This window comes from Drosophila nasuta, chromosome X (genome assembly GCF_023558535.2).
Source record: "Drosophila nasuta strain 15112-1781.00 chromosome X, ASM2355853v1, whole genome shotgun sequence".
Lineage (NCBI taxonomy): Eukaryota > Metazoa > Arthropoda > Insecta > Diptera > Drosophilidae > Drosophila > Drosophila nasuta.
This window is the reverse complement of record NC_083459.1, coordinates 29,437,831-29,460,618: the sequence shown is the minus strand read 5'-3', so window position 1 is coordinate 29,460,618 and position 22,788 is coordinate 29,437,831. Positions and strand designations below refer to the sequence as shown.

General features: G+C 40.0%; 3 protein-coding genes across 6 annotated transcripts; 1 reads left to right on the top strand and 2 right to left on the bottom strand.

Annotated features, from left to right (window-relative positions):
* Positions 1-127: 127 nt before the first annotated feature.
* Positions 128-6,788, bottom strand: LOC132795084 (uncharacterized). Of its 4 annotated transcripts, none has more exons than XM_060805527.1 (4): positions 6,654-6,788; positions 5,484-5,934; positions 931-1,027; positions 128-277 (listed from the first exon to the last, which is right to left on the bottom strand). In XM_060805527.1, exons 2-4 carry the CDS (start codon positions 5,503-5,505, stop codon positions 229-231), a joined length of 168 nt encoding a protein of 55 aa, XP_060661510.1. In that variant the 5' UTR covers positions 5,506-5,934; positions 6,654-6,788; the 3' UTR covers positions 128-228. The 4 variants fall into 4 exon arrangements, 3 of the variants coding, with proteins under 3 accessions (XP_060661510.1, XP_060661508.1, XP_060661509.1); XM_060805525.1 differs by lacking the exons at positions 5,484-5,934; positions 6,654-6,788 and adding exons at positions 2,049-2,398; positions 3,343-3,583; XM_060805526.1 differs by lacking the exons at positions 5,484-5,934; positions 6,654-6,788 and adding exons at positions 2,049-2,398; positions 3,403-3,579.
* A 646-nt stretch (positions 6,789-7,434) lies between these two features.
* On the top strand, positions 7,435-21,239 carry LOC132795325 (DNA-directed RNA polymerase III subunit RPC1). The gene is made up of 7 exons (XM_060805978.1): positions 7,435-7,599; positions 7,697-9,555; positions 9,623-9,768; positions 15,464-15,881; positions 16,786-17,221; positions 17,311-18,346; positions 19,142-21,239. Exons 1-7 carry the CDS (start codon positions 7,556-7,558, stop codon positions 19,346-19,348), a joined length of 4,146 nt encoding a protein of 1,381 aa, XP_060661961.1. The 5' UTR covers positions 7,435-7,555; the 3' UTR covers positions 19,349-21,239.
* On the bottom strand, positions 11,976-13,648 carry LOC132795492 (brachyurin). The gene is made up of 2 exons (XM_060806232.1): positions 13,481-13,648; positions 11,976-12,759 (listed from the first exon to the last, which is right to left on the bottom strand). Exons 1-2 carry the CDS (start codon positions 13,586-13,588, stop codon positions 12,031-12,033), a joined length of 837 nt encoding a protein of 278 aa, XP_060662215.1. The 5' UTR covers positions 13,589-13,648; the 3' UTR covers positions 11,976-12,030.
* Positions 21,240-22,788: the final 1,549 nt, after the last annotated feature.

The following is a 22,788-nucleotide window of genomic DNA, read 5'->3' as shown; positions in this document are numbered from 1 at the left end:
CATGTAGTGCACGCGGTCCTAACTGTAGTGTGTATTTTTCATATGTTGTCTCTATATATCTGGCATAGTCTTAACTATTGGTGTTTCTTTTCTTCTTTTTAATTATGGTAGTTTTTAGGATATTAGGTTGTTTTTTTTACAATTTTTTGGTTTTTATGTGTTTTTTTTTTTTAATTTTTGTAATTTTTTTTTTTAGTAAAAAACTATTGGAACGGTACAATGGTTGGCTCACGTGTACCTGAACGGCTGTAACTTCCGATGTCTGTTACTTGAAGTCCTGCAAAAAGCAAAAAGAAATTCATTTAGTTTGGAATGGATTTCATTTTAATTTCAATTATTCAATTTGGAAATGCATTTAGTTGAGAAAACATTTCATTTCAATTTCAATTATTCAATACGAAAAGACATTTATTCAGTTTGGAAAGCAAACACTTTAAATTATTCAATCATTAACCTTCCCTACTTCATTTAAAGTTATTTGCTTAAGCAATCAAACATGAATAGGAAAAATATGTGCATAAAGGAAAACTGCATAATTAATAACCAATAAACACTTGTTGGTTGGTAGGAAAGCTGTCGACAGTTCAACACTGCAGCAAAGCAATTGGAGCAAAAGCTTTTCCCAGGCACGCATTCAATCAATAGTGACTGCGTAACCCATTTAAAAAAAAAAAAATATGTAAGAAAGCTGCATACGAAAAAACACCCACGGCACAATTTAGTGTACGAAATATAACATATTTCACTGTATCATTTTCCCCCTCTCAAATAAAGTTCTTAGAACTCGTTAGCTATACACCCTAGAAATCTAGTCACAAAATTTCATGACGCTAGCATTTGTTGTTCCTGATATCTACGCAATTGAACAGATGGACGGACAGACAGACGGATAAGTATAAATTCTAAATTAACTTTTCAATCGTTACTTACCGATGACTTATAGTTCGCCTCTTTGAATTCATGCACAGTTCGAAGCTTTTACTCCGTTTTTGTGGAATTGGAGGTGCGCCTTTTTTTGCTGGTGTTTCTGCAATTGCATAAGAGAAAATTGAACATTAGAATCCGAGTGCGTAAGATAGAGAGATCGATATATGTATGTATAGAGGAGAAGTATCGAATATGTTTTGTGTGGGACTCCCCGATTTCGTTTATTGAGTAGCTTACCCACATAGGTATACAGTTAGGCCAGCGATGGGAACGGTGCATAGCAAGTAAACAACATTGGAAAGACCCCACGCTTCGAAACACTTGAGAACACAGAGCACTAAAAAAAACAATTGCCGTCTCTCTCTCTCTTATTGCAAAGGGTTTAATCTTGAATGTTGATGTTTTTATTGTGGTTAAGAACGACACGACCGATCGATTGCTCGCTCTTAGGCCTGGCTTTATGTCAATGCCGCCTCATCGAGAGCTCATCGAGAGAGAAACAGCGAAGCATCGACGCACTCTTCTTCTGATACGCAATAATTTTGAACCAAAGCTTAACCAGAAATTTGACCACATCAAAAATGCTACGATCGATGCTTACGATAAACGATTTCAAAAACAAAAGAGTTGAGAGTTATTTTGTATCCACGGTGAATTTATGGTCGAATTGCATCTGAATTTCTTGTTCGCCAACGGGTTTAAGGTGGGGAAAAGTGTGATAAAGAAAAAAAAAAAGGGAAGAAACAAAATAAATATTCTGTACCAGTCACTGTAAATTTGAGGTTTAATCTGAGAATTTTCCTGGACTATATAAATCGAATAATTTCAAGCCTGAACTGTGAGTTGATGTGTTATGGTTGCTTGTTTCTCTCTCTGTCTGTCATTCATATAACTATACAACTGAAAATAAAAGCAAGTGTGACCACCTATTGACCAATCGGGGATCTAATCGATAAAGTGCGACAGTATATTTTTAAAACCGCATTAGTTTATCGGTATAGTGAAGGAGTGGAGGATCTGCCGATACCGATACAATCGTTTATAAAAGCACCAAAAGGACAATCTCAATTTAAAGCTGCTGTGTATGTTGTGTTGTGTATTAGGTTGTTTGGCAAACTCACCGCTGAGGTCATAGGTAATGGCCACAGTATGTCGCTGGATGGTTAAATCGCACAGCATATGATGCAGCTCGCTTTTGAAGTTCGTTGTTACGAGCAGGAGCTGAACGAGCGCGGCCAGAAATTGCAGCAGCAATGGCAACGTCAACGTCAACGTCAATTGCTTCGGCGGCGTCAGGTTGATGTCGTTTTCCCCGGCAGGAGTCGTACACAACACCAGGAAGAACAACAACACGATCACAACTATCACGATGACGATCAGAATATTGTTTGGAACAACAATAGTGATTTTTTCAACTGCTGCTTTTGTTGATTTTCTTGTTGTTATTGGATTCAATTCTTTTCGTTTCGTTCTTTTTTCCGAATTGTTATCGATATCGTTATCGTTGCGGTGTCGATGAGGGGGGATTATTTTTTGGCCGCGCATTGACATGAACGTGATTTTCGAAAGTTTGGGAAACAACAACGACAAAGCGTAAATAGCATTAAAAGACGTCAAGTTCAAGAATAATGCAAAAGAAAAAACCAACAAACCAAAAAAAAAAAAAAAATTTAAGAGAAAAGGACAGACAAAACAGTGAAATTCACTGCTGATGCACTTGTTGTTGTTGTTGCTGCTGCTGTTGGGATGCTGCACTTTATTTATCGATTAACTTATCGTTGCTTTTCTCGCTTTTTTGTATCGTATTTTTTTCAAGCTCTTTGGTATGTTAGGTGAGGGGAACGAAAGTAACCGTTTTTTTGTTGTTTTTGTCAGCCAGATTTGTTCTAAAGCAATTTTTTTGTTTTATATACCGCACACAATGTTTGTAAATTTCGAATTGATTGAAAAAAACGAGGAGAACTCAATACAAACAAATTGAATGTACTTTTTTTTGTTGTACATGTGAGCAGCGCAACAACAACAACAAAAATGACGAACAGGAGGTGGGGAGAAGGAGAAATACACAGATGTATTCAAACACGCACGCACACATACATATGCACGCACTCACGTAGGCAAACACACACACACGCATACGCTGAACTGAGGAAAAATCCAATAATTACAATGCCAATTGGGCACAGGGCATGTCTTCATTTGCCCCACAAAAACAAAAAAAAAAAAGGAAGAAAACCAAGAAAATCTTTTGGTGAATAAAAACAAAAACGCGTGTTCAGCGCTTTTCAGTTGCATTTAAGCCAAAAGCAAACGTTAAAGCTGGCTTAATACTTTGTTCCTTTTGTGTCAAACACACACACTCATACACACACGCACACAAATAGAAAGCATGGAAAATTTTCACGTTGCGCGTACTGTGCGGAAAATGGTCGAAGAAAAACTTGCGATGGGTTTAACGGTGACGAATAAACTAACTTGAAGCGATGCTGCTGCTGCTGAGGTCCTGCTTGCTGCCATCGCCATCGTCGACGTCGTCCTTCCATGGGGATGGAAGCCAGCCGAACGAACAAACGAACAATAGTTCGTTGTCCAATCACTGCGCATGTGCTGTGCTATGCTGTGGGGAACGGGGGACGGGGGTCGCAACAACAACAAAACCAGATGTTTCACTGCCCACCGCCCACCCCACCCAACCACTTCCTTCCACTAACTGCAATGCGTGTCAGGTCAGAGCATTTTGTTGCCCGCCCAAATGTATGACCAAAAAAAGAGCTCAGTTCTTCCATAAATCAGAAGAGCTAAACTGCAGGTCATGCAATAAGAGAGAAAACGCCAGCGCATGCTTGCACATGTGTTTGCGTGTGTGTGTCAAAAAGAGCGAATGCAAGCACAGCTTTCACGCGTGTGTGTGTGGTAAAGAGAGTAAGCAGAAGAGTGCAAGAACAGCTGAGAGAGCAAAGTGTTCGTGACGTATCGGAAGCTGAATCAATCGAACTTCACTTGCAGCTATGGGCTTTGCATACACTACAAGGCAAGGTATGAGTGATATAAGATGTAATTACAGAAACAATAAAGAGCAACCATGACGAATGAGTGGAAAGTATATTTGTATATTTTTTATAGCAACATGACGAATGTAATTAAACTATAGCGAAATAATACAATTATTTATGTATATATTGTTGTGCCTGATTTCATGGTTATTGCGGCGTGACCGAAGAATGCAATTCATCTGCCCCAAAATACAATCGAATGAATCAGGGCGCATAATTCAATATATACATATTGTACTATTACAATTCACATTGTTTCTTTTAAATTCACAAAGCGAAAAGAGTTCTACATACATACATACATATGTATGTATGTAGATAAAAGCAAATGCATTAAGAGGGGGTGGGGGAGTAGGTGGGTCAGACTATTTTGAGCGTTGCCCCTTTGTTGACAGCAATAAAGAGAGTTGCCATCTGTTATTGTTGTCGAGCAAAAGCTGTTGCTTGACACGAAAAATGGCGCAGCAAAGAGACGGAAGAGGCAACAAGTGGCCCAAAAGTGAATGACAACAACGAAAACAAAACCAATTTAACTGCCAGCAACTGTAACAAGTACAGTGACAATCGACTAAGTTAAACAGAAACAAAGACCGAACACAATATAAGAGAGACCAATATTTGCAGTTGAAAGTGAAGCATGTGATGATACCCAAAACAGTAGAAGCGGGAGGGGGAGGGGAAGCAGTCGAGTCGAACCAATGCCATAAACTGGTTTCTACTTTTTTTATCAGTGTTTGTTGTTATTGTTTGCGCACGCTTGCAAAATGGCAAACACAAGAAAGCAAAAACAACAACATCGACAACAAGACAATTGGTAAACTAAATGCAAATGGAACTGGTAACTAAACTGAGGCATTGTTGTTGCAGAGCAAATGAGAGCATGGCTGCAGAGAAAAATAAGGGGCGGAGAGGGAAGGGGAGAGCGACATTTGATGGATGGATTGATTGCGTATTGTGTGTTAACAGTGCGCTGTTAAGCAGACCCAACGAGCAAAGGTAGGCAGCTAACAGCGCGCTGTTAACTTAACATTGGTTCCGTGTGCGAAAAAAAATATACACATGTGCAGACAGCGTGTGTTTGTGTGTGTGTATGTTGATCGGTTACGGCATGCGCACTTTAAGCTTAACAGACTACAACAAATCCCATTACACACATACACACACACACAGTTAATGGGGGAAAAAAGCCCACGTAGTGAGTGTGATTGTGTCTGCGATAATGATGTTTTGCGTTCATGATCTTTGCTTTGGAAAATGCTAGACGCGATTGCTTACTCATTATTTGGGGGAAAAAAATGCGAAATGAGCGAAAGAAAAAATAACCCAATAAACAATTTACAAAATGGAAATTTATAAATAGTTCCAGCATTATTGTATCTGTCTCGCTCGCTCCCACTCTTTCCATACTTATAGTTGTAGCTGCACTTACACAACTACTTTGCTTTTATTTCTATCTCATATATATAGTTTGTATGTGTGTTTAATTGACAATTGGTTACTTACCACTTAATCTTTCAAAAGTCATATAAGATATTATGTTTCCCCTGCTTGGGGTGCGCAATGCAATCTCACGAATTAGATAAGGAAGTTGATGAACAAAATCTCTGCTTCAAGGCCTTCGAAATTGTCAACGATCTGTTATTTTTGTTGTTCTCGTACTCGTCGATCTTCTTGTGTTCCTCTCTTTTGTTTTGCTTGCGTTGTAGTTTTTTTTTTATATTTTTTTCTTTTTGTTGTTTTAAATGTGAGCGTAACAGAGATTTAAATTCTCTTTCTTTTGCTTCTTATTCACTTTTTTTTACTTTGAATTTTTTCTGCCACGTGAGAATTTCGCGCAACTTTTTTTTTTTGCGATGGCCGCTGGCAACGCTAACCACGCCAATGGCTTTTAATTGCTTTTTATAATTTTCGGTTTTGTTATTACTTATTGCTGCTTCAGATGAGGCAAAGAACTCTGCAAGTATATTGTTAAACGGAAAAATGATTGCGATTTAATTCGATATTCCACTGTAGCTGTTACGATCGCGATCGATAAGTAAGCGAGACTGTGTGATAATAATAAATATGTTCGTATTGATGAAATTGTTTAAAATATGCAAAAATGTTAAATGGCGTATGTTGCTTAACAGTCGTTGGTTGTCTCAGCTGTTGCTGTTAACTCGCTGTTAGAGTGTGCAAACGTGCGTGTGGCTGTGTATGTCTGTCTTCTGTCTATCTGTGTGTGTGTGTGTAGGCATATCGTTGTCCAACTTGTTGTTGTTGTTGTTGCTGCTACTGTTGAAATGAAACGAAACGTGCGCAGTACACTAAAAATACGAAACGTCTGTATGTGTGTGGGGTATTCCTCTTCCTTCTCCGAATACTTTATGGCCTATGCACACACACACACACGCGCGCACATGCACATGCACGCATTAAATTCGTGAGTACGATGAGCAGATGTGCGTGATTTGCAATTTCGTGAAAAAGTAATTGGTACCCTTATCAACACAATGTCCACTAAGTGCATTAACAGAGGGCTTTCACATACATAAGTCATAGATATGTACTGCCAACATTGCACGTAATTATTTTTTTACTGCACACACACACAGATGCAATGACATTTTGACAATAAAAACCACGCCATTTACTATTTTTGAGGTTGTGTCTGTTTTCAAGCTATATTTTTACCTTTTATGAAACGCAAACAATACAGGATTTCAATTTGAAAATTTGTAAACGTTGATACAACTTTAATGCGGATTTAATGCGGATTTTCTTTGAAGATCGACGACAAACTGTTGTTGTAGTGTGACCAGAAAACAAAATTTGCAAATCACACTTTAATTTGACAAATATACCGAAATATACCACTGGCACAGTTCCCAACTGCCAACACTGTAAATTTTCCTATTGGAATTTGCTTACCCCGTTTTTTTTTGCTGGCGCAACGTTTGGAATTACTGCATTACATTCTATCTATTGCTTGTAAAGAATATTTGATTTATAAATTTCAAATACAATTGGCAACAGGGAACTAAATTAATGATTATTATATAATAATTTTATTAAAATAATTTATTGCATACTTATTTTGTTTGAGTGAATCAAATTTAAAAAAATTGCTTGTGATTTTTAGTTGCTTGCTTATAAATAAAAACAAATAAATTATGGGTTGTGCTACTAAATTCTGGCCGAGTTATTTACTACTTATTTTATTATAGAAATTTATTTCTTCAAAACTTCATCTTGTTAATTCAAAATATACTAACAACTATCTTCGATATTTTTATACAAAAATAACAAATAGGTGCTGCAATGAAAGACGGCCATCGATTCCAATAATTATGATATTAAAATTAATAAGCTATGTTATAATTAAATAAATTAAAACGTTTTCACGGTCGATTGACTGCTATTATTCGATTTTATTAACACTGCATATGCCGGCACTGTAATCGATAAACGATACTTTTGCATGCCGTGCTCGTCAGCGTGTTGTCATATGGTTTTTCAAAAATAAATTGCAAAACTCTTGATTGTGCTTTTCGCAAATATTAGAACGCAACTATCGCACAGTTTTTTGTAACGCTATGCCCAAGGAGCAGTTTCGCGCCTCGGCGCTTAACAAGAAAATGTAAGTACAATGATAAACGGTTTAAAACAAATTCAGTAACTTCTGTGTTCTCTACGTTTTTTTTTTGCCGGGCAACCAACAACAACACCAACCATAGCTCACATGTGCAGTTTGGCGTTAGCGGCGCTGATGAAATCCAACAAGAGTCTCTGGTGCGTATTATCTCAAAGAATCTGTATCAGGCTCAACGCCAGCCGGTACCGTATGGCGTCCTCGATCGTCGCATGGGCATCAGCACCAAGGATGCGCTCTGCGACACCTGCGGCCAAGGCTTGAACGAGTGCATTGGACATTTTGGGTATTTGGATTTGGCGCTGCCCGTGTTTCACATTGGACACTTTCGCTCAACGATCAACATACTGCAAATGATCTGCAAGACATGCGCACGCGTCATGCTCAAGGCCGAGGATCGTGCGGTGTTCGAGAAGAAGCTGCACAATCCGAATTTCTCGTATTTGGGCAAAAAGGCGCTGCACTCGCAGATGCTCACCAAGGCCAAGAAGGTGACCAAATGTCCGCACTGTGCGGCAGCCAATGGTGGCGTCAAAAAAGGTCCGGGATTGCTGAAGATCCTCCATGATCCGTACAAGGGTCGGAAAAAGGATGCCACGTTCACCACCCTGATGGAGGAAATGCTGCGCTCCACGGAACTGAATCGTGATCTCAATCTAACGCTGAGCAGTTACAGCGCCGCCGAAGAGTTAACGCCTCTCATGGTGCTCGATCTATTCGAGCAGATCCCACAAAGCGATGTGGCGCTGTTGGGCATGTGTTCACGTGGTGCACATCCCAAGCATTTGATTGTGACACGCGTGTTTGTGCCGCCCGCCTGCATCCGCCCCTCGGTGCTGTCCGAGGTGAAGGCGGGGACAACGGAGGATGATCTGACGATGAAACAAAGTGAAATACTGCTGATAAACGATGTGATACAACGGCATATGGCAACGGGTGGCAAAATCGAATTGATACACGAGGATTGGGACTTTCTGCAGCTGCATGTGGCGCTCTATTTTCACAGCGAAATCAGCGGCATCCCATTGAATATGGCACCCAAGAAGACAACACGTGGCATTGTGCAGCGACTGAAGGGCAAACAGGGACGTTTCCGTGGCAATCTGTCCGGCAAACGTGTGGATTTCAGTGGACGAACTGTCATCTCGCCCGATCCCAATTTGATGATCAATCAGGTGGGCGTGCCGGAGCGTGTGGCCAAGATACTCACCTATCCGGAGCGTGTGAATCCCGCCAACATCAGGCAAATGAAGCAGCTGGTACGCAATGGACCCGCAAAGCATCCGGGTGCCAATTATGTGCAGCAACGTGGCTCCAGTTTCAAAAAGTATCTGGCCTATGGCAATCGCGAGAAAGTTGCCCAGGAGCTGAAGTGTGGCGACATCGTGGAGCGGCATTTGCGGGACGAGGATATTGTGCTCTTCAATCGCCAGCCATCGCTGCACAAGATGTCCATTATGTGTCATCGGGCCAAGGTTCAGCCACAGCGTACGTTCCGGTTTAATGAATGCGCCTGTACGCCGTACAATGCGGATTTTGATGGTGACGAGATGAATTTGCATCTGCCACAAACGGAGGAGGCGCGTGCCGAAGCTTTGATCCTGATGGGCAATCAATCGAATCTGGTGACACCGAAGAATGGTGAAATACTGATTGCGGCCACACAGGATTTCATCACTGGCGGATATTTGTTGACCCAAAAGGAGGTGTTCCTCACCAAAGAGGAGGCCATGCAGTTGGCCGCCTGCTTTCTGGCCAACGAGGACTCGACGATGCGCATTCAAATGCCGCCGCCAGCGATTTGGAAGCCGCGTCGCTTGTGGACCGGCAAACAGATGTTTAATCTGCTCATGCGACCCAACAGCGATTCCCAGGTGCGTCTTAACATGGTCAACAAGGGACGCAACTACACCGGCAACTTGGATTTGTGTGTCAACGATTCCTGTAAGTGAGACACTAACGCTAACTTCAGCTAACTTTCTATCTAACATATTTCCTTCTTTTTTTTTAGGGATTCACATACGCAACTCGGAGTTGATGTGCGGCACCATGGACAAAGCAACTATGGGATCAGGCACCAAACAGTGCATCTTCTATCTGCTGCTGCGCGACTTTGGCGAAGCCTTTGCCACCAAGGCCATGTGGCGCTTGGCACGGGTGCGTATTCCTCTCTCTTTCTTCTCTGTATTACTCTCTCTCTGCATCGTGTTGCGACCCTTTGTGCTAGCTAGTTAAATGAGTATTGTGTTTTGTGGACTCTTGGGTAACGTTTTTTGAAGGCAGGCTAAGCAACCTTGTTAAATTTATTATGCCACAGCGTATTTCGCTTTGTGAAGTGCTGGGTAATAATTCTCTGGCTGGCCTTGTAAAAGTTGTCTTGATAATGTTTTCATAATGTTCTTCTGCTTTACCCTGTAGTGTGTTTACTTGCCGAGTTTATTATTTGGTCGACTTAGAGGTTACATTTTTATACCCATAGGGTAGAAGGAAATGTATGTAATAGGCAGGCATCTCCGACCCCACAAAGTATATATGTTTTTAATCAGCCGAGACGATATAGCCATACACGTCTATCCGTCCGTCTTTCTGTCCGTCCGTCTGAATGAACTCCTAGATCTCAAAGACTTTAAGAAAAAGAGATATGATTTTGTATCGACAGCTCGTACCGTGTTACCATGTTTTGAAGCTAGAGGCGAGAACTTTGCTATAAACAATTTTCTTGTGATCGAATTAAAATTGTATTTAAGGAATACTGTAAGCGGGTCTAAGCTGCTTTGGCTGACAATCTGGTATATGTTCACCTCTATGGTATATTTCGAGTGTAGTACTTTATCGATGTATGGCCCTCGATATATTTTTGTATTTTTGCGGTATATTATTTCGGTATATTTTGACCTCCAAGGATTATTGCGAACATATTACTTCATGAATATGCTAAGTAAAGCCCTTGATATATTTTTGCTGTATATTAGTTTGGTATATTTTAGAAATAACACCATACTGTTGTGTTTTTATTAAAAATGCGTAGCGCGTATCTCACAGTCGAGTACACTCGTCTGTAGATTTCTTACTTGTTAAGACAGTGGCAATATAAAGTACGTATCTCGAAGCTGTTTCTTTCTCTCTACACCTATTTATATACCGCTAGCTGTAATTGTGGAAAGCTGTTCATTCTATACTTTTATTTAGTATTTTTCTTGTATTTGACGACCCAGTAGTAAAGCCAATTTTTAGAGTCTGTTATTTTATGGATAGATCTCATTTTGAGGATCAAAAGCTTATATTCTTGTATTCTGCGTCTCTTTTTCTCCCTGCTCCCTCTCTCTCTTTCTCTTTATCTTGTGCCCTAGTCTTGCTGTATGGGTAGCAACCTTGTGCTTAAGAATAGCTAATAGAGTATTAATTTTCGAACTGATAGGCAACTAAATTGCTGTCTTCAACTGAAATATGTGGAAATTTATACGAGATTTTGGACTTATAGATAAGATTTTACATTACTTGCTTACAATAAGTGAAGAAGAAGCCGTTGCAAATGCCCAAAATATTATTGCACGGCTAAAAATAACTTGTATAACTGTTAACAACTATAAAAAGACTGATATAAGTAAGCTCAATTCAATTGCCGCACTCTTACGTTCAAAAAGCACATGTCGATATGTTATCGATAACACAAAATATGATATAGCTAAAGATATGAAATGGTAAATTGACGAGATAATACATTCTATACAAAATCGTTGAGCTGAAGTGCTGTAGAACAGAATTCATAATCCCAAAAAATCGGCTTATCGACATCGATATGTGATCGATAACACTAATGTGACCAATTTACAAAGTGATAACAGCACACCACCGCAGTTGTAAAGAGTTGCTCTACATAAAGCTTCGAAATAATAAATAGACCAGATTTTGCAGTCTAGCCATATCGATATGTGATCGATAACACTAAATTGACAAAATTGCCCAAGATGGCAACATTAAACCACAGTTGCATGTAAAATCATTGAACTAAAGTGCTGTAAAACTGAATTCATAATCCCCAAGTGCCAGTTTATCGACATCGATATGTGATCGATAACACTAAAGTAACTAATCTTACAAGGTAGCAACAGCAAACCAACCGCAGTTGTAAAGAGGTGCTAAAGTAATTTCCCCTGTGGCCAATCGATGATAACGATAAGATGCAATGTGACGATATAAAGAAATTGAAATCTGTTCATGGGAAGACAGCACTTGAGAATGATAAGCGCCTATTCAGAGAGAAAGAATAAAACGTATCTTATCTGTCTGTATCTCCGCGCGCGTCTTGCGCGAGACTCGGAAAATTCGTACACATTTTTGTTGTTGTTGTGCTTCGAGTGGTGTGTGGAATATTTGCGTTTTATTTTTAATGAAGGAGGAACTTTTACGATTCTCATCTCAGCTGAGCGCCAGTCCAGTGGTCTCGGCAATGTAATCGATGAACGAGGTGAGCCGCACATATCCCGACGGCAGTCCGGTGGTGCAACGATCCTCGGCGACAAACGAATTGATGCCAATCTGCAGCCAAGCGCCATTGTTATTGATGATCAGCGGTCCACCCGAATCGCCAGAACAAGTGGACATATTGCTGCCCGCATTGCCCTGAGCACACATTGTGGAAGAGAGGACGACACTGGTGCCAAACACCGCGGAACACTTGTCATTGGCAATCACCTGAACCTGAGCGTATTGCAGCACCTGCGAATAGTCCAGATACTCATCGTCCACCAGGCCAAAGCCGGCAATTGTCGCCTGAGTTCCCACATAAGTGTTCACTGATTGTGTGCTGGACACCAGCGTAATGGGTTGGATATTGTTGGTGAAGGTCAGAGGTTGTGGCAACTGAACCAACGCCACATCATTGTTCATCTTATCGTTGTAGTTGGGATGCACATACAACTTGGTTGAGGTCATACTCTGGGCACTCTCGTCGTTCAGCTCGATGGTGCCAAAGACCAGGTAAAGCGAGTCACGGCCATAGGCACAATGGCCAGCGGTGAGCACCCAACTGTCGGAAATAATGGAGCCACCGCAAAGTAGATCATCCCATTCATCGCGTTTAAGTATCACTTGCCAAGGGAATTGTCCAACCGAAGCATCGGTGCCCGTAATGATGCGTCCTTTAATCTAAACGAAAGAGGGAGAATTAATATCTTGACTGACTGGTGACGTTTTTCTAGTCAGCAGAGAATTCCCCGGAGAATTAATATCTTGACTGACTGCTGACGATTTCCTAGGGTCGTCAGTAGAGAATTCCGCTGAGAATTAATATAATATCTTGACTGACTGGTGACGATTTCCTAGTGAGCAGAGAATTCCGCTAAGAATTAATATCTTGACTGACTGGTAACGTTTTCCTAGTGCCGTCAGTAGAGAATTCCCCTAAGAATTCATATCCTGACTGACTGGTAACGTTTTTCTAGTGCCGTCAGTAGAGAATTCCGCTGAGAATTAATATAATATCTTGACTGACTAGTGACGATTTCCTAGTGCCGTCAGCAAAGAATTCCCTGGAGAATTAATATCTTGACTGACTGGTCACGTTTTCCTAGTCAGCATTGAATTCCGCTGAGAATTAATATCTTGACTGACTGCTGACGGTTTCCTAGGGCCGTCAGCAGAGAATTCCCTTAAGAATTCATATCCTGACTGACTGGTGACTCTTTCCTAGTGCCGTCAGCAAAGAATTCCCTGGAGAAATAATATTCTGACTGACTGGTGACGTTTTCCTAGTGCGCCAGCAGGGAATTCCCCGAATAATTAATATCCTGTCTGACTGGTGACGAATTCCTGGTGCCGTCAGCAAAAAATTCCGCTACGATGCCACTGGGATGTCGACTCAATTTACCTGATCCAGTTGCTGTGGTGGCGCTGCCTCGGCCAGCAAGGCGGCGATTAGCAGCAGAATAACTACTCGACTGCTCAGCAATTGTTGATCCTTTGCTATCGTTCTCATTCCGTTTTTGTTTATGTTTTTTTTAATGGTGTAGACTCTCTTGTTGCTCGTTTCCGTCTGCGCGAAATTGCTTCGATTTTCGCAATTATATGCAATATGCCTCTCTCTTTCTCTCGTGTCATATTTTCTGTTCTTTTTGTTGTTGTACAATTTGTTATTAACAAATACGAGCTGTGTTGTGTCGTGCTCTTGTTATTTGGCCAGCAGCAAGCAGCAGCGCAGCTCGATAAGATTAATTACTCACACGTCTCTTGGCTGCTTGACTGCTTGCTTTAATCTATCTGTCTCACTTGCGCACAAAATCCCTGCCTCTGACCCTCTCTCTCTCTTTCTCTCCCTTTTTTTGGGGCGAGACGTTGTCAATTCCTTTTGTCCAACCAGCGAGGCAAAGTCTTATCACTGATAACACTGACACTTGTTGCCTCCGCTACACTATGAAACAAAAGTCTGGGAAATTACCGTAAATTGATTGCCTTACTTTCTGCACGTTCAAAAAAAAAACGGGTTTCGATGCAATTGCTTGATAAATCTATTTAAAAATTTGGCAAATTCCTGCTAATAGATTGTATTTATATCATTAAAAAAATTCTTTTTTTAAATCGCCACTTAATAGTTTCGCAAATAGTTTCTGCAAATTTTGCATAAGTGCTTCCCCCGCTTCTTGGGTGGCAAATTGTTTTTATCAGAATGTCTCGTTTATGTTCAATTAGTCATAAACTCTTTGCTCTGATAGCTCCCGTTGAACGTTAATTGTTGATAACAAGTAATAGAGGATGGCATATTTGCATTACCATTCGCTCCGTTATCAATTTGCGTCACTTGAAATTGATAGGAAAACCAAGAAAATTTTGCCTAAAGCTGTGTTGGAAAAATGTTTTTCGAATAAAACAAGAAGATGAAAAAATATAAGAAAAATATGAAAAAAGTAAAGTTCAAGAACAAGATAAAAAGAATTGAATAGATGAGGAATGAAACAAGTCTTAAAGGGATTAGAAAAAATAGATGAGGAATAAAAGTATATAGAAACTTAGAATCACAATCACAAATTAAGAAGTTAATAAGAAGCCAGTGAAACGTTTACGAAAACAATTTAAAGGAAGCACGGAAGTAGATGAGGGATGAAACAAGTTTAAAAGGGGACTAGAAAAAGTAGATAAGGCAAAAACGAAGAATCATAATCTCAAATCAAGTAAAGCCAAGCAGTCAGTGAAACGTTCACGAATGACGACAAGAAAATTAACAAAAGATTTCCTCAACTCGCCCTTTAATTGAATTAAAGTATTTCATGTTTCATATCGTATTAGAAAAAGTAAAATGCAAGTATATAAAAACGAAGAATCATAATCTCAAATCAAGTAAAGCCAAGCAGTCAGTGAAACGTTCACGAATGACGTCAAGAATGACGTACTACAAAAGAATTTCTCAACTCGCCCTTTAATTGAATTAAAGTATTTCATGTCTCATCTTGTTATCTTTGAAGGGTTTTTCCCCCGCATTTTGTTGAGCAGTGTCGTTTAATTAGCTCTCGTTACCTGGTTGCTTGTACCAACAAGCGATTTCAGTCAATTAAATGTTATAGAACGAGGTATTTACGTGCTTAAATCGTGGCGCCCTCTCCCCACTCCCCCGCTTCTTTCTATCTATCCCCTCGCCATCCTTGAGTTTTACTCGTATCAAAATCTTTTAAGTGACTTTCGCCAGAATTGTTGTTCTTTGCTGGTTTGTTGGTATGCGGGATGACGCGATTTTACGGCCCAATTTAGAGTCGGGGGCTTTGCGAATACTCGGGAACTCGTCACGACTAAACAACAATTATCAATTTAACACTAAATTGTAAAATAATTCATAATGTTTTTGTGTTGCCTGTATTTTTAGATTGCCTCGTTCTTCATACAAAATCGTGGCTTCTCCTTTGGCATCAGCGATGTGACGCCGAGTGCCAAGCTGCTGCATCACAAGCGCATCCTGTTGGATCGAGGCTATGCCAAGTGCAACGACTACATCGAAAAACTGAAGGCAGGCACACTTCAGTGTCAACCTGGTTGCACACCTGAGGAGACCCTCGAGGCTGTTATGCTGCGTGAATTGTCCGGCATTCGTGAGCAGGCTGCAAAGACGTGTTTCGCCGAACTGCATCCGACGAACAGCGCCTTGATCATGGCCCTCAGCGGTTCGAAGGGATCGAACATCAACATCTCTCAGATGATCGCGTGTGTGGGCCAACAGGCCATCAGTGGCAAGCGAGTGCCCAACGGATTCGAGAATCGCGCTCTACCTCATTTCGATCGCCACTGTGAGTACTACTCGTTACTTTTTTTTATGTTTATTAAGAGATAGTTATTCTCTTAGCATTAGCATTTATTACTATATTAGTTACTTGTATTTTATTTGATAGTATTAAATGCGTTGCGTATTCTCAATGTTTGTCATGGCACATAGAGTTGTTTACTGCTCATTACTAGCTTCTCGTTGCATGTATTTATATGATACTAGTAATTTCTCTGTCCACATTGGTAATTTTTTATTCATTACTTGTATTTTATTTGATAGAATTATTGCTTTAGTTATACTCATTGCATGCCTTGGCAAATATAATTGTTTAATACTCGTTACATGTATTTATATAATACTAGTCATTGCTTTGCCTACATTGGTAAATGGTATTATTCGTTACGTGTATTTTATTTGATAACTTTGGCTATATTCATTGCATGTCATGACGAATGAAGTTGTTGACTACTCGTTACCTACTTCTCGTTACATGTATTTATATAATACCATTTATTGCTCTTCCGGCAATGATAATACATAACATAACACTTCAAATTATGTCGTGTCCTTTCTAATGGTTTATTACTCTTTATTAGCTACTCGTTATTTCAATTTAATTTAAACTATTTAAAATGTTTCCCCGTAGCACTCATTTAGTAACTCAGATTATATTTAAGTTTTACTCGTTATTCGTTTTTCGTTTTATTTAGCGGCTTCATTTTGATTAATTAATCGTTGCTCTTTTTCTTTTATTTACTCGTTGCAATGTTTTTCTTTAATGTATTTTAGTTCTAATTGTTCTTTAGTACTCGTTATAGTTATAGCTGATTAATTATTACTCTTTCATCTTTGTTTAGAACGATTTTCTATAATACTCGCTACTGTGAACTAGTTACTTATAATTTGTTATGTCTGATTTCTTGCAGCCGCCATTCCTGCTGCGCGTGGTTTCGTCGAGAACAGCTTCTACTCAGGTTTGACGCCAACTGAGTTCTTCTTTCACACGATGGCCGGACGAGAGGGTCTCGTCGATACGGCCGTAAAGACCGCCGAGACGGGCTATCTGCAGCGTCGTCTGGTCAAGTGCCTGGAGGATTTGGTGGTGCACTACGACGGTACGGTGCGCAATGCAATCAACGAAATGGTCGACACCATTTATGGTGGTGATGGTCTCGATCCCGTGTCGATGGAGACGCGCAATAAACCCGTCGATCTGAGCCATCAATACGACAATCTGCGAGCGCAGCTGCCGCGCGGCGAGCAGCCTGCACTGCAAGCGGACGAGATACTCGAAAAAGCGGAAGCGATGTTCAAGCTGGAGGAGTTTAGCGAAGCGCGCAGCGACTTTAAGCTGGATGTAACGTGAGTAGTAGAGATGAACGTAGAAATGAATGAGAAGAGAGCGATCAACGAGTAGCGAATAACGAGTAACGATTAAATTTATGTTGCAGCAATCATTTGAAAGCGGTGGCCAAGCGTATTGGACAGCTGCAGCAACGCTACATTGATCACAAGGAGTTGAGCCAACAGATCGAATGCCTCAGTGCCGAGCAATTGCTCGAGTTTCTGCGTCGCATCAACGATCGCTACAATCGCGCTGTCAGCGAACCAGGCACCGCTGTCGGTGCCATTGCGGCGCAGAGTATCGGCGAGCCGGGAACACAGATGACACTGAAAACTTTCCATTTCGCTGGCGTTGCGTCGATGAACATCACTCAGGGAGTGCCGCGTATTGTGGAGATTATCAATGCGACGAAAAACATTTCGACACCGATTATTACCGCCGAACTGAAGAACAATACGAGCATGGAGTTTGCTCGCCAGGTGAAGGCGCGCATCGAGAAGACAACGCTCGGCGAGCTATCGTCGTATGTGGAGATTGTTTGCGCCCCATCCAGTTGCCATTTGGTGATTGGCATCGATATGGCGCGCATTAAGGTGCTGGGATTGCACATTGATCTCGACACGATTGTGATGAGCATATTGAAGTCACGGCTGCGCATCAAGATCGGACAGGTGCACACGGTGCCAAAGAAATCGCGCATCATCGTCTGCGTTGAGACCACTCGGAATGCAACGATCAATGCGGAACTCGCTCGACTTGCGACAACCATACAGAATGTCGTTGTCGCTGGGCTGCCGAATATCGCCCGCGCTGTGATCGCTGTCGATGATGCCCATCAGCCGCCCACCTATAAGCTGTGCATCGAGGGCTACGGACTGCGCGAAGTGATTGCCACGCATGGCGTTGTCGGCGAACGAACGCGCAGCAATAACATCTGTGAGATTTATCAGACGCTCGGCATTGAGGCAGCGCGCACCATCATCATGGGTGAGATTACCGACGTGATGGAGGGTCACGGCATGAGCGTCGATTGGCGACACATTATGCTCCTCGCCAGCCAGATGACAGCGCGTGGCGAGGTGCTCGGCATCACGCGACACGGTCTGGCCAAGATGCGTGAGAGTGTCTTCAATTTGGCATCGGTAAGTCGATTCAATTTTACCATTTTCTATATTCGGGTAGTTTGAAGTAGATGAGGAATATAAAGTATACAAAAACTAAGAGTCGTAATCTCAAATTAAGAAATGCCTAAGCAGCCAGTGAAACGTTCAGGAATGACCTCAAGAAAATTAAAATGAGACAGTCGACAAATGATTGCCCCTTTAATTAAATGAAAGTATTTCTATCTTTCATCTCGTATTAGAATAAGTAGAACTATACCAAAACTAGGAATCGTAATCTAAATTAATGAATGGCCAAGAAGCCAGTGAAACGTTCACGATAAAGATTTAAGGGGGCACTGAAATAGATGACGGATGAAAAAAGTTTTAAATGTAATTAGAAAAAGTATATGAGGGATACAAAATAATAATCATAATCTCAAATAAAGAAATGCCTAAGCAGCCAGTGAAACGTTCACGAAAAAGATTTAAAGGTAGCACTGAAATAGATGACGGAAGAAAAAATATGTAAAAGGGATTAGAAAAAGTAGATGAGGAAAAGTATACAAAAACTATCATAATCTAAAAGTAAGAAATGCCTAAGCAGCCATTGAAACGTTCATGAATGATGTCAAGAAATCCGAAATGAAACAGACTACCAAAGATTGTCTCTTTAAGTATTTCTATGTCTCATCTCGTTATCTTTGAGGGGGTTTCCCCCCGCATTTTGTTAGGCAGCGTCGTTTAATTAGCTTCGACCACCAAGCTTTTTCAGTCAACTGAATTTTGTCATTTTCGGTATTCGATTGTTTTAAACTCTTTACTTTTCTCTTGCAGTTCGAGAAGACCGCAGATCATCTGTTCGATGCCGCTTACTATGGACAAACGGATGCCATCAACGGCGTCTCGGAACGCATCATCTTGGGCATGCCAGCGGGAATTGGCACTGGGATCTTTAAGCTGCTGCAGTATCATGCTGACAAAGAGGTGCCGCCCACCGAGCCGACAATCTTCAATGTGATGGGACTGCAGCCAGTTGCCTAGCGCAATTTGCAGCACATGCAACGCCACAGCTACAAACACCCGCCCGCCCTCTCAGTTCCTGTGAAATGCCGTAAACCGTAGTCGATTAAGTCGTTAAGTTAGTTAGCTACTAGTTAATAAATATGCAACTAGACATTTGTTAAAGTTGGTGCCTTGCTGGCTGCAAGGACTTAACAGAGTTAAGCTGCCGCATGAGTTAAATAATTTATGTCAAAAAGGATAACTGCTGGAAGTGCCTGTCATATTTATTTTACTTCTAACGAGTTCTTTCATTACAATTTTTATTTTTACTATATTTTACCTGTAAATTTGCGCTATTATCCTTGCTGGTTTATAATAACTTATGTAAAAGGATATTAGCTGGTAGTGTAGCAATGAAAGTGCCTGTCATATTCCTTTCGCTCTTTTTGGTCATTTCTATTATACCTTTTTGTGAATTTTTCCATTATCCTTGCTGGTTTCGTGCACCAAAGCCAATGTCCTGCTTGACTATATATCTTTATGCCGAATCCTCAGTAAATTCAGAACAATTTGTAAGAATTTTCATTAATTTACTTGCAAGGATAACTTGACCATGGCCATCACTCGGAATCTAGGTCACTGGCGAATTTAGGTCCTGACGAGTCCTTTCGCTCAAAATAGTTATTTTCATTAAGTTCTGTTCACTGCTCAAAGGACATACCATTAAAAATGAGCAATCTCCCCATTATCCTTGCTCTTATCCTGTACCAAAGCCAATGTCCTTGAGCTCCAGTAAAGAATGCATCTGCTTGTTTATATCCTTAAACTGAATACTCACGAAATTAACAATAATTCGAAAGGGTTTTCATTGATTTTTACTTGCAAGGATATCTTCATAATGGCCATAACTCGGAAGTATCCTGTGGAATTTCAAAATGTCATACCATTTCGTAATCTACATCATTCTGGCTATCGATTTGCATTCAAAAATTTCCGCAATGCAACAAAAAAATTTCTCACAAATTTTTAAAGGGGGAGGCATGAAAATTTTGGTTAAAAATCACAAAATCGCCTGTAACTCGGTCATTCGCAGGACTATTTCGATGTCCTTTGGCAGAATGTTAGCTGACATGATAAGCTTCCAGAAACTGTGCTTAGATCCTTGAAAGTCCTGAAATCCTGCAAGTTGGAAGGACTTTTTCGTTTTGAAAAATTTCGTCATAACTCGAAGGTCCTTGACAGGACATGACCGACATTGGTGTCAAACGATGCGTAATCAGTAGCACTATCAACTGGCCAAAGGACATTCAAATGGTCCTGTTAGTTTGCGAGTTATTCAGGATTTTGTGTTTTTGGATCATTTTCAGAGCAAAAATTTTCTCTTCGAAAAAGTTGTTTTTTTTTTAGTAATTTGAATAACGAATGAAAACACCCTGTAAATGAGATACACTGTTGTAGTTTTTGATTCACTTAGTTATTTATTACATAAATATATAGAGTATAGTATATGTAGTTGTAGTTGTAGCGATAGTTGTGTATATATATATAGAGTATAGTAATTATATAGGGGTATTTTTGCTTCGCATATATATGTGTGTGTGTGTTTTAATTAACATACAGAAATTTACAAATTCATAATCCATAATTTATAATTAATAATATTTAGATTGTTACAAACTAATAAAAAAATTCAACTAAAAACAAAGAAATTCGTTCAATATTTTTTTTCCACTCAATTTTTAGCTAACCTATAGATATATAGAGATAAAGTTTTCGACTTAGATAATATAGCGAAAAAAAAAAACAGAAAAAAATAAAACTTAAATATGCATATCACAGGATTATTATTTATACAAATGAAATTGTTGTTGCTCGTTATCGAAATTAAAATGAAAAAGAAAAAAAAAAGGAGGGAAAAACTTTAATTTCATTTCAATTATTTCATGAAACCCAAAAACAAAGTATAAATCAAAGAATGCGCGGAAAACTTGGAGCAAAAGCAGGATCAGAGGAGCAGGATCAGGATCAGGCTCAGGCGCTACTTATCAAACGTTTCCTCGATTATATATATGAATATGTAGATCTAATATATATAAATATATATACGTATGTACGTAATAAGAGAGAGATAGAGACTTAGGCTTGATGCATATTTTAGTTGGGAGTCTTAAGACTAATCACGCAATAGGCGACGACCTTTCCTTAGATAATTCAGTTTGTTTCTTTCTTTTGTTTTTATCGTTAATCGTTTATCCTGACTATATGACTATGTAAAATTGTTTCTTCAACTAGAGAATTGACCACAAAAAAAACAGTGTGTAAAGGATGAAAAAATGGAGCAAAATCAGTCAATGGGAATGGCGGAGGAGGTGGACGAGATTGTGGAACTTCCTCCATCCGTTGCCTCCACATCCATCTGCATCTGCATCTGCATCTGGGTCGCTGTCTCCGGTTGCACGTAGCCCGCTCGGCGATCGTGGATGAGCATCGAGAGCGTCTCCAGGCTGCGACGCACCTGTTCGAACAATAAACGATAATGCCAAATAAATATCATAAATATATAAACAAGTGTTAGTAGAAGTTTTCTTGCTAATGCTGATAACTATCTCAAGTTGAGAGCATTTGGATTTATTGCCTATGACTCGCTCTATCGAGCCAGCCATTCAGTCTGGCCCGCATTGATAAGATTATGCAAAGAGTCGCTGCTTAGCTGGTGGTGTCCATAATTATCTGTCTCTCAGTACTTTTTATCACTGCTTAAAAGCTCACTCTCTCTGCAGCAAAGGAACTACTAAAGCTTCACTACTAAACAGATTATAATATATCATATTATATATCAGATAGAAAAGTGATAACGTGTTCCCTCATTGACTTATCAAAAAATGGTAACTTGACTACATATTGAATGTTTGAAATATATGCCAACATTAATTGGAGTAAACTCTTCTATGGCAAGTAACTAACTAATATTTGTTAAATACTGAATGACTATGGAAACTTCTGCTGAAGTTTTGCTAAAATTTCCTGTAAGTAAATTCCTTGATGAATATATAAAGTTTTGCTGACATTTCTTGCACTTAAAATCTTTGATGACTATAGGAAGTTCTGTGGAAATTCTGCTGACACTTCTTATAAGGAAAAGTCCTTGATGATTATGGAAACTTGTGCTGAAGTACTGCTGACTTTTCCTGTACATAAAATCCTTGATGACTATGGAAAGTTCTGCTGATATTTCTTGTATATAAATTGCTTGATGACTATGGAAAGTTCTTCTGATATTTCTTGTACATAAAGTCCTTGATGACTATGGAAACCTCTGCTGAAGTGGTGCTGACATTTCCTATACGTAAAGTCCTATGGAAAGTACTGCTGATATTAACTGAACATAAAATCCTTCCTTGGAAACGTCTGCTAACTTTTCGTGTACGGTAACGTCTTTGATGACTATGAAAAGTTCTGCCGAAGTGCTGCTGACAATT